This window comes from Branchiostoma floridae, chromosome 6 (assembly GCF_000003815.2).
Source record: "Branchiostoma floridae strain S238N-H82 chromosome 6, Bfl_VNyyK, whole genome shotgun sequence".
Taxonomy (NCBI): Eukaryota; Metazoa; Chordata; class Leptocardii; order Amphioxiformes; family Branchiostomatidae; genus Branchiostoma; species Branchiostoma floridae.
Window position 1 is genome coordinate 5,561,009 of NC_049984.1, and position 18,308 is coordinate 5,579,316.

Consider the following 18,308-nt stretch of genomic DNA (forward strand, 5'->3'; position numbering starts at 1 on the left):
TCGACAATTAAAGGTAACATGCATTGGCATAATACCGGTAGTAAGACTTATACCGGTAGATTAAAAATACTGGAACTTAAAGAGATCTACACATGCAACAATGATTATTTCTGAGCTGTGCACACTTCAGACATCTAGGTGTCCAATGCATCATTTACAAAACATCGATAACAATGCATTCGAAGACAACAAGACCAAAAGTTTTCAGTATCTTTATCGGGGTAGGCAGCTCGTCGTGGGACGAACACACTGTCACATTCATTGCCAAATTTATAGATCATAATTACACATGCTCACGGCACAAGACGAACATGATTCAACAACAATCTTGAATTTCTGTTGGTGACCTACAACTCATGTAAAAGTGTGAAGAACCGTTGCATAATAGCCCAGATCTACGACTGAATGGGCAAAATTGAACGTACGCAGCCATTTTCCCGCCATTTTTATATCTACGCTAGCAGTGAAGTGTTACGTCATAGCGGTTGTGACGGACAAAAGTTAAATGAAAATTCTTGGCAGTATACGTCCGTTTTCTCATGATATTTTGTATGCTCATGCAGGTTTATGTTTTATGCATTTACTGACAGAAAAGGAAGGAACATCAGAGGATGTATAAATGTACATAGCGGCAGTTAATTGTGCCGTGTTTCTTCCTACCGGTATTTTGTACCCCCTCCCAACCACGCGCCCGTTCGCCGTGTAATTCCGCGGCGTGTTACAATTACAATATTACGCTTTTAGCAGGACAAGAGTGGCAGAAAAGTTACACAGAAGAAGTGGCAAGGGTAACCTATAACAGCAACATGTAACTGGAGAAAATGATGTCAAATCAGTATGGCTAGAGAAATCGTTGTAAACGTACCGGTATTATGATAATAGATGTTAATACATTGTACTGAATGTTGAGACCAGGGCTGTCCCCAAGACCCGTCCTTCATTCATTCAGTCCAAAAATTGAACTTCATGACACAAAATTGATAAAAAAAATCATTTTTTCCTTGGCTTAAAATGGCCGATTTAACATGGCAAATTAATAAGATAGTAATTAGTAGTTAATTAACAAGAAAGTAGATAGTAAGATGAGCTCCCAAACAATGAGTGGGACGGAAAAAAAGTTGGAGACAGCCCTGTGTGAGATGCTAAGCTCAAGGTAGATGTACCGGTGGCATAAGATAGTATCTAAGCCGGCTGGCTGACACCTTTTGGGCAGCTTAGATACCATCTTATGCCACCGGTAAATCTGCCTGGGGATTAGTGTGACCCCCTATGGGCAAACCCCCACAACACAGACACAGAGGTACCCAAGAAGATTGATCAATAAATTCTCAACTGCCTCCTCTTCAAAATCCTCTAAACATGCAGGAAATGCCATTCCAGGGGGGTTGATTTTCCGGCGGTACATGCCCCCCGAACCCCCTAAAAAGCTTGCAGCTGTGGCAGTTGTCTTGTGTACTTTGGCACTCGCTAGTCAAATAGATCTGCAGAAGGACCCCCCAACAAAATCCTGGCTACAAGTCTGACTAAATGTGACAAAATCATGCAGGAAGAATTCCTCCAGTACAACAAATTTTCATTAGCATCAAATTTTCATTTCTTAACTAAAATTCCACCAAATTTTACAATATTTGCTGCTGTGAGAGTTATTCTGCACTGGATCTTTCAACAGAATCAGTTGAACTTCGAACTGATTGTCATAAAACACGTACCACAGTTCAAACTTAAATTCTTACTGCCTAGATCAAATCTTTATAGAGTCAAGTGAAGTGAATGTATTTGGCACCCTTCCACATATGCACAAAAACGTGCCTTTATTGTTCACTCTGACATTCACGTTTTAATCAACGTTTTACTCCCTGACAGTAGTCCAGACATTCAGCCAAAAAGAAGACAAACACATCAGTGATCTTAGACTTTCACCTCTTAATTTCTATCATCGCAACCCAAATACACCCACATCATTTTTGACTGACTTGAAAAAACATAATGTACTAGTTGTTTTCGTACATTTTTTGTTTTCGCAACCGTTTTCATAGTCTGTAACACAAGCTCTGCTGTCCAGGGCTGTAACTGGCTAGCGGATGTTGGGCGGGCTGCTATAAGCAAGATTTAATCAGGCTACCGTTTTCATATATCTTCATATTTTTTCACATATATATTTTTTTTCAAATAAAACTCGATCTGAATAATATTCCATTTCAAGGGAAATCTAAAACAAGGGACAACAAAAAGTGATCACACTGGCCAGGTGGACACTTGCAGTGGTCACTTGCATAGGTTTGACTGTACATACATGTACAAATCCATTCCATTGTGGAACCAAAAGGGATATCATAAAAAGAGCTAACATTTGACCTAGTCCCCAAGGATGGACAGCAAAACCGTTTAACCCACTTCGGCCATAATGAGACAGATGTAGGGCAATGCGGTTACTGGCCTGTTAGCAAAAAAAACATGTCTAATAGCATAAATGTAATACTCATCATTCCATTAGGCGAAGCACAAATTAGGATATAACACGAGAGGCCAACGACCTGATTACCACAGAAGTGGGCTTGAAAGGAAATTTGCCTCCTGTCTTGTCCAATTGACTTAGATTTACAATTATTACATTTGGATAATCATTTATTGTCCACTTACAATTTGCTGACAGGAAATGGTACTGATACAAATTACACATGTAGGTTAATGCCAAAATGCTTTGCCCTCCTTGCAGAAAAAGCCAAGAGCTTGATTATCAAAGGAAATTTGCCTGCTTTGTGCAATTTGTCTTGTACTTAAACAATGATTTGGATACAGGTGGCATTGTCCCCTACCTCCCTAACCACTGGGATGGAATGATCCTTGTTAATACAAGGTTAATGCGAAAATAATATGCCTTCCAGGCTGGAATGAGAGCAGCCTTCCTCACAAAGTGAAAGTAGTCGGTTTAGCTCACTGAAGAGCTAAGCGTCCACTGGTTGTGACAGAGAGGACAGACATGACATGTACAGAACATGTACAGGTGCTCTCTCACTACACTTACATCATGCTTGCATCACTGCCGGGTTCGAAAGACACTCAACGAGTTTCAGAGATAAAGAACAAATTTATTTTGGTGTATTTTGTCGTCTTCTAAGTCATACTTTTATGTATTATGCAATATCTAAACTGTAAAAAAAATCAGAAAATAACAAAACAGTGAACAAACCCCACAAGCTTGATGCAAGTGCTGTGAGAGTGCACCTTACAGCTCCATTCTACTAGGAAAATTCACCTAACTCTTTGCGGCAAGTACAATGAACAGTGGACCAAAGTTTAATGTCGTAAGGAGAGCAACACTTTCCAGCCAGTGTGCATGTCAGCTGAGTGGCAACAGCCAAGAATCAAACTCCCAACCTTCTGGTGCAGAGACTGGGTCGCTAAACATTTGACTATTACAGGTCTTCACTTCAACTGTCTCTCGCTACAGTTCAACCATCTAACAGTTAAGTCTGGTTGAAAAGGATAATTTGGATTGGAATGAGGATCATATCTATGTCAAATACAAATGTAGCAGTTACTCAAGCAACTGGATATGATTTGGGAAATGCACAGACATTTCTGGTAGCAGATCTGTTGAAGAGCAAGTTTTCAACCATTAAGTTCGAATGACATGCAAGAAAGATGAAGACAAAATCATATCCAGTTGCTTAACTGCTGTTGGGCATTATTACCTGGATGCCTAACCTTCATCAAAATGCATGGTCACTAAGATCATATCTATGGAGCAAAATAAGGTTTGAATATAGATTATTGGTAAACAATGAAATGCTTCAGGTGTCAATAATAAACACAAACTTGGAGCCCTGGGTGTTGATGATTCAATATTTAATGTCTTTGTTTCAATTAATAATAAGCAAAGCTAAAGATATCACATACCCAAACACGAAATGGTGATATTTTCCTTCTAAATAAGTTCTCAGTAGGGCCAAATTTCAAACTGTATAGTCTGATATATATGCTCCACATATTTTGTATATGTGATCTCTAATAGTTACATGATTTCTACAGTTCCAAGACTGTACATATATATGTGCCAAAACCCAGACAATAGTCGATTCTTCTCCATAGTAATTTGTACAATGGATTAATCGTGTTCCTGTACATAGCTGATATGAATGCTACAGTTACATGACTTCATGTGTCGCACGCCAAAACTCAAAACAATAATCTACTATGGTCCAAAGCAATTTATACAATGGAACATTCTTGTTAACCTTTGTGTATGTTATTGTTACAGTGATTATGAACTGAACTTACGAATTCAACAGTTTCACGACTGTATGTGCCAAAACTCAAACAATAGTCCAAAGCAATTTGTACAATGGAATATTCTTGTTCCTCCATATGTGGTCTCTACTAAGGTTATGAATTCTACTGTTATTTGCCAAATTTCTAAAAACAGTTTTAATACGCTCCACAATTTTCACAATGGAACATTCATGTTTCTCTATGTGAGGTCTCTTCAATGTCACAGTTGTCTGCCAAGTTCATAATTATGTTTCTTCACAATTCCGTGATGGGATAGTCTTGTTCCGCTCCACGAAGTGTTTTCTGTGATTACTGCAAATTTGCAATACTTTCACAGTGGTTTCACACTGTGTTACGCTGGACACAGCAAGATACTCGTACAACATAAGATAGAAAGCCCGATAAAAACGACTAAAAAAACGTCAAAAAACAGTCTGAGCATATTTTAAACCTCTGCTTGGAGAGTAAATAGGAGGGACAAGGAGGTTTTTGTGTTGTTTCAGATTCAAAGTTGAAACAAATCTGTAGTACAGTAAGTAGAAACATTAGAAAACTCATATTATGACACAAAGACTATTTAAAAGGATACATAATGCTTTCTCTGCATAGGCACTCGGCATACAAGAAATAGTATGGAAGTTGAACACATACAGACCACTACCAGCAGACTTGACCCCCGCTGTAGTGATTGCACACACACACACAGTTGTGTGGCCCAAGGGCTTTGAAACAGAGATGGGCTCTACCACAGGCAACAAGTATGCTGCAGCAGGACTTCAACTTACAGTAACTCAAATGGATTTGCAGTGGAGGGAAATTAAATCCAACCCAAAAGAGTTGAGATTTTCAGTACATATCTCAGTATGTCTCTATGTGCCAAATCTCTTCTGACTGAGCGTAGGCGGCAGCTTGTCGGTGACAGCCTTGATTGGTCGTTCCACGGCCACGAGTTCCGCCCCGTCCTCCAGGAAACTCAGGTGGAGAAGTGCCTACAGGAGGAAAGGTCATAGGTTATAGATCATAGGTTATACAAGAGAGTAACTTGTTTAACCTTATATCCACTGAAATAGCAATGCTCCTCTTGATCATTAGCTTTCACGTTTTAGTGGTTAATAATGTGTGTGAAAACAAGCAGAGTTTTTATGCACAACAAGACACAATTCAACCACTGGCTGCCAGAAACTTGTTTCAACAAGAAACCATTTTGATTGATTGATAACTTCAAGGCATTGAATATAGACGAGAATTAAGTTATAGCTCTGATTCATTTAAGTCTTTGTAACATTTTTATATAAAATCTTAGTCTATGTTAAATACATACATGACACACACTGTGTAAGAAAATACTGGACAATGGGTTTTGATTTGGAACAACACAAGCCAGAGATTTAATAAATCTATTCTAGTAAAACCTCTTCCCAACTGAAGAAGTCTTTTTGGCACTAAATTTTGATTGGTTTCAGGGTTAGTCAGCAGGGAGAGGGTACTGGAACAACTGTAAACATAGTAGAAACATAGGTGCTAAATCAAAGAGAAAAATGGGCTCTTTTGTGCAACTTAAATGCCCATCGAACAAAAAAAACAAAGTTTTTAGAAGTACTCATAAGGCCTATACATGTTGGGTAGATTGCCCAACTTGCAAGAGAGAAAAAATATTTTCAACATTGTAAAGAAGCAAGCATGTCAAATATCAACAAAGAACTGTCCTATACAAATTTGATGCCAAATGGCTACTTCAGCAGGGAGAAAGTTACGATGGGAGAGCAGCGATGACTTACCCGATATCCCCGACAGACAGCGAAGGCGTGTCTGGTCTCCTCCCTCACTGCTGGGTCCAGCTTCATCAGCTTCTCCCTGCTGTAGAAAGTACTCCCCAGCTTGGGCAGCTTCTGTTCAACACAGGACAAACAAAATACAGATATTTCACCTACTATTGGAAACATTGGAAAAATCATGCTGAGTGACTGATACAAATTCTGAATCTCTGCATTGGATGGAAAGGAGGTAAAATCATAAGCATTCCAAATGACAACTGGTAGTATCTAGAAAAAACACTTTTGGAAAAACGTCTTACCTAAGGATACTTATCATTTGAATATAAAATGTATATTGAATGTTTTTTCATGTTAAACCTAGCAGCCTTTTGTTTGAAATATACAAGTACATACCAGACAAAAGAAGTCACATTTACATGTATGCACATCTTTTTTCTTCTTCTTTTTTTACATCTATTTATTTGTCTAGATCAATAAGAAAGAAAGAATTGCCATGTATGCATGTTGTTTGATTTCTTTGTCATATATTACTGTCGTTGCTTAAGCAAAAAACCAAACTTACTTTGCTCTTATCTATTACACAAAACATTCGCTGGTCCTGTAGAAGGATTTGTGTTGGGTTGGCGGGATTGTACGCGGCCTGTGTCACGACCTCCGACCTCTTCAGCCACTCCTGGTGCAGCCCCTGTCGCTGAACGTTCCGGCTCCAGTCGGTGTACCGGCTCTCCGAAACATCAAACTCGAAAAACTGAACAGGAGTTAAAGTAGCAGTAATATGTTACCTGGATTGTTAGGTATCTACTTTCTCTAAATATTGATAGAAAGTCTCACAAAATCTTCTAATCATAAAATAGGATTCGTAACATAAGAAATACGTATCTCAATAAAGCCTAGATAACTAGTTAATCATCCACTAGTTGTGAGAGGACAAGTCTGACATTTGCGGTGACAACATCTTCAATGGGTCTACTGCACAAGCCGGGAAGAATTAAACTTTGGATTTACAAGTTGAAAGAGATGTCGAGAGTGCCAACTCCGCCGGGAGATTATCCCACTCTCTCGCTTACACACATACACATTCACATAAACACACACTCTCACATATACACACACTAAAACAAATACACACACACAAATACACACTCAAACATACACTCACACAAATACACACTCACACAAATACACACTCACACAAATACACACTCTCACAAATACACACTCATGCAAATACACACTCTCACAAATACACACTCTCACAAACACACACTCATACAAATACACACTCACACAAATACACACACAAACATATAACAGCAAAACTACGAAAACCTCACCCTCCTTTTTCAGCACTGGAATCCAGTGCTGAAGATGGCTTCTGCACTGGATTTCCAGTGCTGAATGTTCGTCAGCACTGGTTTACTGGTTTTTCATACAGGAGTCCTGTATGAGAACTACTCACCTGTTGTGAGGAGTGGACCACCATGAGCCATGGCTCTGTGGGGTGAAAGGTCATGGCAGACACAGGGCTGGGGTGTTTAGGCAGGCTGCACTGATGCTGGGGAGGGAAAAAGGGAGAAAAAAATTTAAAAAAACATTTAGTTTTCATAATTTTTACAACAAGATACAAGTGTGTCGAGGCTACTAAAAATTTTGGAGAGCCTCTCCAAAGTAAGAAAAAAAATAAATAAATAAAAGTTGACAACATTTCATTTTCAGCCTTTTTTTAAACATAGAAATTAGCAAAATGAAAGTCTGTTCAGACAACTGAAAATTTGTGCAAGCCCCCTCATGATCAAACAAATTCACAAATACGTAAAGTACAAAATTCAAGCAGCCTATGTCATGTTTACACATGCATTGCAATTAAAAATACATGTAACAGTATACAAGGTGTCTTGTAGGACCAATAATCAGTGTAGTTGACTATGTCAAGACTACGAAACTACAAATTGTTTTGCTTTGACTTACTTTTCTTGCCTTGATGTTGTAAACATGAACAGAACAGTCGAGATGAGCTGCTGCTATCCACTGGGAGTCACTACTCACAGCCAGGGCACTGATGGTCGTGGGATGGGCACTGCCTACAGTTGCAGTACACAACAGACATTTCAAATTGAAATAAAGTCTGCAAAACGAACATGTACAATAAAATGAACAATGCCAAGTACCTCACCTCACCTCATTGGTCCAAGTACAAAGTAAGGTAAAACATGCAACACAACAAGAATCATAAAAGTCCTCATCATTCATCCATTCTTGGGTTATCATGTTTCATACTATCCAACAAAAATGCCCCTGCAGTTCCAACAAAAACTGGTAGAAGGCCAAACCTGTGTCACATCTACCACCCATCAAAAATCAAGGGATGTCTAGCTACATAAGATACAAAAACTGTTGCACTGCAGTACCAAGGAAATCTGACAGGGAGCCCATAATAAGCTAACCACTACTAAATTTGATGACAATCCACCGCAGCTTCTTTGCTATATGCAGTCACAAACAAAAAACACTACCAAAGACACAACCTTCTAAACAAAGGTGATAAGTTTGACTTACCTTTTGGAGGTAGAAAAGTGTGCACAAGAACAGGGTGAACAGCATCAACATGGAGCAACTGTACAGCGCCCTGATTGGTCGCTATAACCAGTCCAGAGGCATCATGGGTAAAGACCATGTGATGAGCAGGTTGGAGGTCAATGGGAAGACATCTCACCTGGAATATAAGCACAGAAAAATTCTACTGATTTCTCCATTGTAAACAGAAAATTTGAGGGAAATGTGATATACTGGTTTGGCTGTTCAACATGCACAGCCAGGGCTGCCCAACTAGCCTGTGGCTATCATGATCACAAAGGGCTTGCCCTGCTGACAGAGACAACAAGTAATTAAGGTTTTCACATAAAAAAAGAGACCATCTATTAAAAAATCATCAAGAACATTTTGAATCAAAAGACATGTATATGTCAGGGTGGAGATAGCAATCTGGCAATCTGGTCATCAAGTTTCAGACCTCCATATTACATGAAATGTCCACGTTATGTAGGTGCATCAAAGAGAAATAATTTCATTTCAAATACACCTACAAACACATTTCCAAAATGTAACTTTAAAATTCTGAATTTCTTTACAAAATAAAATTTCCTGAAAAGATTTGTGATACATACCCTCTGTAGGACTTTCACCCCCTCCTCTTTAGGTAAATGGAACAGTCGGACATGTTGGACGTCGCCGTACGCAACCCAGGTGCCACACCCGGAGACAGCACTGCACACAATCTGCTTCATGTTCTGATAACGAGATATTAATTACGATCATTGATAAGCTGCTGAAAATAATTAGGTGTTGATGGCAGAGTCTAAAGATTTTATCTCTTTCTATGGAATAATGTAAGGACCACCGCAACGGCCTAGTGGGTAAATCTCTTGCCTTGCATGCGGTGGGTCACAGGTTTTCTGCGCCATGCTTAAGACTCTTTTAAAAATGGCAATACTTCTGTCTCTGTTTATCATTTATGAGTCAGAATGAAAATGGTAGCTCACCACACACCACTACCAGTGGACTAGCCTCCTGATGTATTACTATCACATCCGTGTAGCCCATGAGCTATGGGGACTGGGGACATGGACGCCGCCCTAAATACACCATGCGCTGTGGGAAGGACCCAACTTTCTGACCTACAACCACAACCAACCATTGTTTTGCTAATAAAAACAACAACCTCTTGAACATCTACCTTTGTCTTCAGATCCAACAGTGACACTGGCTGCTGGGTAATGGGCAGCCTTCCATCAGGTACACCTGTAAAATAGACACAAGATTTCTTTTTTCCAAAACATTTTGCATCATCTTTTACAAAATAAAAACTGTCTCTGCTGACACCACTGAGTCTAATCTATACGTGTTAAGCAGTCTTTTAAACTCACAATATTTCTAATGGATTCAAAGCCTAAAAAGATGACATGGCAACATTTTGAGCCTTAAATTACAAAGATAAAATAATAAAAGAAGACAAAGAATGTAAGATAAAGACAGGCAGTGACATAAACAGAGAGATGGAGACAGAGACAGAAGGGGAGATCCGAGAGAGAGAGGAGATAGAAGAGAGGAGAGGGATAGAGACAGAAATAGTCAAAGTGAGAGACAGAGAGAGACTGGCAGAAAGAGGGAGACAGGGAGAGATGCAAATAGAGACAAAGGGAGAGAATGACCTGACACTGCTGTACATAGTGTTTCCTATAAGTTGCCACAGCTCCAGTCTACACAGAGAAAGAGAGGAAGAAAGAGAGAGATGGAGAGAGAGAGAGAGATGGAGGGAGAGAGAGAGAGGGGGGGAGAAAGAGAGAGAAAGAGAGAGAGAAAGAGACAGAGAGAGAGATACTGACCTGGCACTGCTGTAGTGTTTCCTAGTTGCCACAGTTCCAGCCTAGTCTGGTACTGGAACAGTAACCTCCGTGCTGTCTGGGCAACGTGTACCAGTTTTCTCTGTACAGCACAAACAAATGTAAAACACTGAAGAGTTCAATGTCACCTTCACAGAGAAATATTTAGTATATCAAACCAAGAGTATTCCCCTACAAATATCAATGCCTTTAGCTACTGTTTATTATTTAATCTGGTCATAAGATGAGCTTACATTTCCACGAGTCACAAAAACTGTATAACAGGGAGGCCATAGAAACGTACTAGTACTTGTAATACAATGTCATTTCCTCCAACATTGGAACATGTTCGAAGATGCTCGTGACATTTGTGCATGTATCCTAAAAATATTGCTGTTTTGTGACAAAAAGGACTGATGGACCATATATTTGCCTGCAATCTGAGCAAGGTTGTTGTACTGCAAACTTGAGAAGACTAAGTACTTACTACACAAGCATCTATGGCGTTTCACAAGACATGTTTAGCACCACACTTTCGGGGTAAGACGAGAAACACATTGCCTTCTTATCTACAGCAACGAAGTTTGTTACTTTGTTGTGATCAGCTTGTGTAACCACCAAAAAGTCATTTGGGCGAACCTGTTTTCAACATCCCGGTGACGAGAGTGTTATACATTCAAGTTTTAATACTGGCATGAGTCCAAGGTTGTTTGACATTTTTCTATTCCATTTACACACTGGACAGATGTTTTTGTAGGCTATTTTTAAGTTCATTGTAAAGTTTCATTAACTATTCTGTCCTTTAATGGCTTAAGATACCGTTAACTTTTTAAATATTTGCAGTGATTTTATATACATGTTTGTGGTTTTGGTGTTGCCCTGTCAGTGTAAACATCATCATGCCAACAAACAGAAGTCCCATATTCCACTGTTACTGCTGTTGTTTAAACTGCAAACTCTAAGATACCCCAAGCTCTTCATTTTCACAATACCGGGTGATACAAGTGTCGTGAAATTAAGCAAATTTACAGTACCAAGATATGCTTTGCATCAAATGAATGGCTCTTGACACTAAAAATTGCTGGTAGATTTTTAATTCACGACAACAACACTCCTTTCATGTTGCTGACTTGACCTATACCTAATGTCACACCTATATCAAATTTTTCATTCTCCCTTAATAAAAAAAGGTGCTAGGTAAATTTACCCTCTCCTTCTGACATGTACCATTCATCCAAATTCTACCACTTGTGGCCTTGCTATACCCTATTTATAGCGGGCAAAAAATCTGCAGTCATATGTAGGTCAAGGGTAGCAGCATATTCCTGATGATACAGACGCGGTTCAGTGATGATCTCTAATTGGTAGAACGGCTATTATCACGGAATGAAGGACATTGGGGCTAGTAATCTCTCTCTAATGACTGGGGGTTTGATAAAGTTGCTGAGGGAATGATGATCTATACAGGGCTCCAAAGTCATGGGAATAGCCCATACAAATTTAATTTGTTGGTTCTCTGATTTTTAAAGAAAATCTTCACAAATATGCTTAACTGGAAAAACATCATGAAAACAAAGCCAGAGAACCAGGTTTATGCCTTGGTACACTCAATTTTAAGGAGTCAGAATACAGTTGCATTCAAGTTTTCCTCCCTGCCCTATGCTTTTATGATAACCGCTTGCTACATTTTTATTTTTAAAATCTGAGAACCAAGGAAATCACTTGGCATGGCTTTACAGATGCACCAGAGCACCTGACCAAATATCTAGATGTACAGATAACATTATCAGCAAAATGAGAAGAGAGAACAAAGTACGCTTTAAAGTTTAAGTTTTCCAGGCAGAATTTAAAAAAACAGACAGAGTTTAATGCACTTCTTGTCGGCATACACAGTGACAACACAGCTTTGACCTAAGAAAAAAACGGAATTCTGACTTCTTTTTCAAAACTTTATAGTAATACAATGAAATACCTAAATGCAAGCAAAATGAGATAGAAGAAAGTACATATGTCCAAAGTTCCAGGCAGAATTTGGAACTAAGAACAAGGCTCTCAATGTTGGCGTGCATGGTGAGAACACAGCTTTGACTTTCAAAAATTGCGATAAGCTTAGATTCTTTAGCTATGTGTAATTTTGACATATGATTTATGATGTTAATGTTACCTGGGCCTCCTTGAAAATCAGCAAATAAATAAAAAATACATGTAACTAACTTCAAAGGATTTATCATTTTTCTGACAATTAAAGTCAGGAACATTGTGTAAAAATCTAATAGTATACATTACCTTAGTACTTTTATGAAAGTAGGCCTATCTATAGCATAAGCATATCTACATTTTGTACAATGTAGATGCACCAGCGCACCCACAGTCAAAAATTGGGTGCCTAGCTCCAAATTTTGGTACACAAAGTGTATCTGTATCATTATCTGTATAGCCGGTATAACCGCCCATCTCTAACCGCCCTTCGGCGTAACACACCAGCTAAGTGTACATGCACACAGTACACATTTCCAGCCCTGCTTCGGCTAGCTGAACCTACAAAACTAGGCCAGGGGCACCCATAATTGGTTTTTACCTGACAACCAGACACAGCTGTTGCGCACACGAAAGGGTTGCGATAACAAAGTCAATTCCTATTATCAGACTTCCTAATAAAGTAGCTTATCTTGGCATTGTGCACGTTATCGCACCACCCATGGATTGATTCCGTATTCAGAGTTATGGGATAGGCAGGAAATGACTCCTCAAAATGGGATTTGGAAAAAGAGAGAGAGATATCGTCATATCATGTCGGTGGATTTTGTGGGAACAGAACATATCTGTCATGTCTGTCATTCAGATCATTATTTTCTATGGAACTTATCTCTCAAGCGCTTCCACAAGAGCTACAAACTTTATCTGAAGGCAAGGAAGATTGAAGTGGACTTACATTGTATGTCCTAACTGCTAGCAAAGAAAAAGTTACGAACAGGCAATCACGTCTTGAAACATTTGTGTGTAACATTACCTCATAAAGGAAAGTTTCCAATTTCTGACTTGAAGATCTGAGAATATGTCAAGTGGCTCAGATCCAAGAACAATGGACAAAAAATGTTGGAATTCAAGTTTTGAAAAATAATCATGATTTTCCCTGTGAAAAGAGCCTATTTCTCCTCCCTATTTCTCCTCTGAAATAGTAAGATAGTATAAACCTACAAACTGCAAGAAACATTTCCGTAACTTCTCTTGTAACTCTTTCATCTCTTATTTCAGTATCATTCCTACTCTTGTTTCTTCTTTGGTGTCTAGGACTTCTGTAGGTTCCTCCCTCAGCCAATAATGACATGAAAAGGTTAACTTTGTATCCGTCATACCTATTAGTATAACACCTTCAATGCCAAATACCATCCAGTTGGTTTCAATTTTGGGATCACCCAGTTTCCACCATCGTTAAAGCAATTTGGATGTCTCACCACGACCTTGTAACTGTCTGTGTGTGACTATGATCGACCTCTACATCTATCTGTTCCGCGAGCTTGAGGCAGCTGGTGTTCCCCTTTGCTGCATTCCTATTGGGTCTTTCTAGCAGGACAATGTGTCATCATTATTACTGGGCTGCCAAACTGTATACAGTAGGGCTGAAAAGTGGGTCAACTATCATTAGTGGAGTCTTTGAGCGGTGAACTTTGAAAAATTTGTTTTTAATACCTTCACGACAAAATTGGTCTTTTTAGCAGGAGCGAATTTCATCATTAGTGGGCTGCCACACAGTAAACAGTGGGTTGAAAAGTATGTCAACTGTCATTAGTATTGTCCTTGACCAAATCGTATGGTAAATTTTCAGTGGTTTTGCCTTCATGGTGACCTTGCACTGAAAAAATAATGACACAAACCCATTTTATCGTCTGCTTTTTGTACCTCAGTGGGACCGCGTGGCACGATCGGCAGCGCGTTGGTCTCAGGCCCAAGAGGTTCCGGGTTCGAATCCGCTTGCCGTGTCACCGATCTTGTGCCCTTGGGAAAGGCACTTTACACGACTTCCCTCACTTAACTCAGGTATGAATGAGTACCTAGCTGCGGCTAGAGGCAGTGACAGGCCTTTATGGTGGTGACAGGCCATAGGGGCATGTTCGGGCATGACACACCCGCCATGACGCTTGAGTCAGGGGTAGCAGGAACCCCTTGCATCCTTGGTCGGAAGTCCTCCTAGGAGACGGAAACTCCAAACAACAAACCTGCATCTGCTGGGGCCGTCTTGCATTGCATACCAGGGCTCGAAATTCATTTTTGGGATTAGGTGCACTGGTGCACCCAGCTTAAGAAATTGGGTGCACCAAAAATTTTTTGGGTGCACCACTTAAATTGCACCACTTAAAAAAGTAATAACCTAGTAATAAAACTTAGTTACAAGCTATCAAATTCTTAAACAAGTACCATGATAGACATTTTTATTATCTTTCTAACACTTAGATGTCAAGATTATGATATATTACAAGTATACTTTGATATCTTTACATACACAACCTAAGAAAATAATTGGGTGCACAGTTCCAATTTTGGATGCACCTGGGTGCACATGCACCCAGTATTTCGAGCCCTGCATACAGTTGCCCCCGTAGGACTGGTGCGCCAGTGGACGAGAGGGTGGAGAAGGACGTCCTTCACCTTAAAAACCCAAGTGCAGGCCAGGTAGACGGGTCACCTTAAACCCGTCTGCCTACCATTGTCTTCCGAGACAGACGGATGCCAACAAATTTGTACCTCAGTATTGCTTCAGCCAAGAACTTGAAAAACCTGCCAAAACCAAGCCTCCACCAGGCCTTCCTACAGTGGTATGGGGATTGTAGAATTCTGCCAAAAAAATGGGACATTGGCCAGGATAGTCCACGCTAAGGTTAGCATTCCCCCTCCAGAGCTGCGCGGCCAGCCAACTCCTCTGGTAGCAAAGCTCCCCAGGCAAATTAGTCGGTCCACCAGTGTTCTAGCCAGCCTGTTTTTCCATCCCCTGGATTTTGAATGGAAATCTTGTCGGAGGTGCAGTGATCCTAGGGGGCGGGGGTATATACTTTCTGGGAAAATTTTGAAATCTAGACCCCTCATGAAATGCTAATTCCTTTATTTTGCAGGGCAAGTTTTGCTGGTAGACTCAGCTTTGTTCAAATAGAATCTTTTATTACTCTATAAATCTACATGCCGATTTTTGTCCATCACAGAGGACGGAATGGGCAAAATTTTTGTCCGTCCCCAGCAGCCAAATTCCCTCAAAGGACAGAAGGACAGATGCTGGCTAGAACCCTGCGGTCCACCAAATAACGATAACAATGCCAACATAGCGCCCGTACCTGTGGGAATGGTAGGATGTTCCTGCTTTGTTTCCCCAGCTTTCCGACAGGCATGGCCACCAGAGTCATATCCACTCCTGAAGACATAAGGAGCAAAGAAACAATGTTACGAGACATTACTAGTATTTAATTTGTTTCTATTTCAATATCAAGATTCACAAAATGAGACCTGAGGTCCGTAAATAGTTTAATCAGGTTGGTAGATCAATCAAACAAAGTCTTCTTCGTTTCACAACCTTCTTTTAATTCTTCAGTAGACGTTTCGGCGACAATCTGTCTTCTACATCAGTACAGAATGAAACAAAACATTATCTGTTCGATGTGAACTTGACAGAGACAGTGCAATCCGAACTTGACCTATTGTATTGTAACGTAATTACTTGACATGGAATGTTCTCGAACGTGATACGTTAATCATCCTTGCCACTTTGTGACGTAGTGGCAAGGATGCGCTCCCAAACAGTTTATACCCCCCTTTGTTTCATGAGATCTGAGGTGTTTTTCAAACATGACTAGAAAATCCTTTGCAAGACAACACCTATCGAGCACAGTTGTAAATCAGATCTTCCACCTTCAAAAAAGGTTGTACCACATTAGTGTAACCATCCACTTCTACACTGTACATCACTTTCTTGATACATTAAAGATTGCCTTAAATTGTTATTACAAAAGGTACTGAAACCAACCATTAGCGCTACCTGATAATAACATGATAATTATTATTTATCTAGTCATGCTAGCCTCTCCTGCTTTGTAAGCAGACTTTTAAGATTTATCTTGTATGTCTGTGTCTTTTTCTGTCTATTTTTTTCCATGTCGCTGTCCTTTTTGTAGCTTCAACAATACTTCTATATTACTTCTCATTAGTTTTAAACTGGCTGTCCAAAGTTATCCTTCAAGGAACAGTGAATGGAGCCAGGAAAAGGGGGAGGCAGAAGAAAAAATGGGCTGACGATATCAACATGGAATGGACAGGAAAGAGCATTGCAGCATCTCTCTTGCTGACGCAGGAGCGAATGGGATGGAGAAAACTGATTCAGAGCACCACCATGCAGTGCCGCCACGACCCGGGAATACTGGGCTAAGGGACCAAAGTACAAGTTTCAAGGTACAAGGTACGATGCGTGTGAAGAGCCTTGTCTTGAACTTGAAGTTGTGCTGCCTTTTCCCTTTAACCATGACAGTTTTGGCTGCCAGACAGTCTGGGCATGCCGGCATCCACAACACAATAAATCAGACGGTGGTTTAACAGTGCAGTGCCTTAAAAAGCATGTTCTGGGCACACAGACAAAGCAGGTTCCTGATTCAGACTAATCAACAATACAGACCCGGGATACTCTGAATACTAAATTTTGTTTCACACCCTTCAGTGACAAGTATCATCTGGACAGGACTACTTGGATATGTTTGAGAATAATGAATACAACAAAATGACTGAAAGTTTGCAAATGCAAGAAACTCTTTTCAGGAAAATAAAGAGCATTTCTGTTTTAAAAAAAGATGGGGAAGATTGGTATCATAGTCAGCATCCTGGCAGTTGAAAAAAAGTATAAAAGCTGGAAACTGAAAGTTTGCAAATGCAAGAAACTCTTTTCATGAAAATAAAGAGAATTTCTGTTTTAAAAAAAGATGGGGAAGATTGGTATCATAGTCAGCATCCTGGCAGTTAAAAAAAAGATGTACCCTGTAAGAGCTGGAAGAGAGGTTAGGGTCAAAAATCAGATCCAAAATACATGTACCATTTCTACAGACTAAAAACAAAATGTATTTGAATCCTTTCTGAAGCCCTTGTCTCACATAGCCAACCATGGTATCTCAACCTTTTCCAGACCATGGTTGGTTATTAGTCCGGAGCAGGGTCATCCATGTCAGCCGACTATGAATTTCCATAAAGTTGGGAATGGCATAATCTGCTTGGATGTGATCAGATAATGAAGGGACTGGACTTAGAATATAATACATGTAGATAGGGCTAGGGCTACGACCGTGGCGCTTTGATACATCCGATCCCTCGATCTTTGAAGTTAAGCAATGTGCTGTTACAGTAGTGCTTGCACATATGTGTGGCCAGGGCTTAGAGGTGAAGATGGGTGCTGGGCCCGATGAATCTTATGATCAGGGAGATGGTCCCTTGTTCTGATGCATGGGCAACTTAAGCTTTAGCTTAGATACAAGGCTACTCCCAACCCAGCACCAACCTTACAATGTAGTTGCGGGAAGGTCCTGAATATCTGACGGGGTTTTAAGGAAAAATATCTAAGATTGGTGTCAAAACCACATTTTCCCCCCACCTCCTGATAACATGATTCTCCGGTCATCACCAGGGCGCGCACGTCGTGGGTGTGTCTGTTCGCTACGTTGTGCCAAATCCAGCTCCCCCTGCTACCCATGAGTTTAAGGAAAAACATCTAAGATCGCTGTCAAAAACACATTTTTCCCTCACCTCCCGACACCACGTATTCTCCGGTCATCACCAGGGCGCGCACGTCGTGGGTGTGTCTGTTCGCTACGTTGTGCCGAATCCAGCTCCCCCTGTACCCAGGAGTTAAGGAAAAACA

The 18,308-nt window shown here is 40.2% G+C and overlaps 2 protein-coding genes across 2 annotated transcripts; both read right to left on the reverse strand.

The window, feature by feature from the left end:
• Positions 1-4,977: 4,977 nt before the first annotated feature.
• LOC118417099 (U3 small nucleolar RNA-associated protein 4 homolog) lies at positions 4,978-9,355 on the reverse strand. Its single transcript, XM_035822500.1, has 7 exons — positions 9,212-9,355; positions 8,604-8,760; positions 8,016-8,128; positions 7,507-7,602; positions 6,610-6,795; positions 6,051-6,161; positions 4,978-5,261 (listed from the first exon to the last, which is right to left on the reverse strand). The coding sequence occupies exons 1-7, from the start codon at positions 9,329-9,331 to the stop codon at positions 5,142-5,144; spliced, it is 903 nt and encodes a 300-aa protein (XP_035678393.1). The 5' UTR covers positions 9,332-9,355; the 3' UTR covers positions 4,978-5,141.
• Positions 9,356-9,382: 27 nt separating this feature from the next.
• On the reverse strand, positions 9,383-18,284 carry LOC118417532 (U3 small nucleolar RNA-associated protein 4 homolog). Its single transcript, XM_035823119.1, has 5 exons — positions 18,194-18,284; positions 15,751-15,827; positions 10,430-10,529; positions 9,781-9,845; positions 9,383-9,421 (listed from the first exon to the last, which is right to left on the reverse strand). Exons 1-5 carry the CDS (start codon positions 18,219-18,221, stop codon positions 9,383-9,385), a joined length of 309 nt encoding a protein of 102 aa, XP_035679012.1. The 5' UTR covers positions 18,222-18,284.
• Between the last annotated feature and the right edge of the window lie 24 nt (positions 18,285-18,308).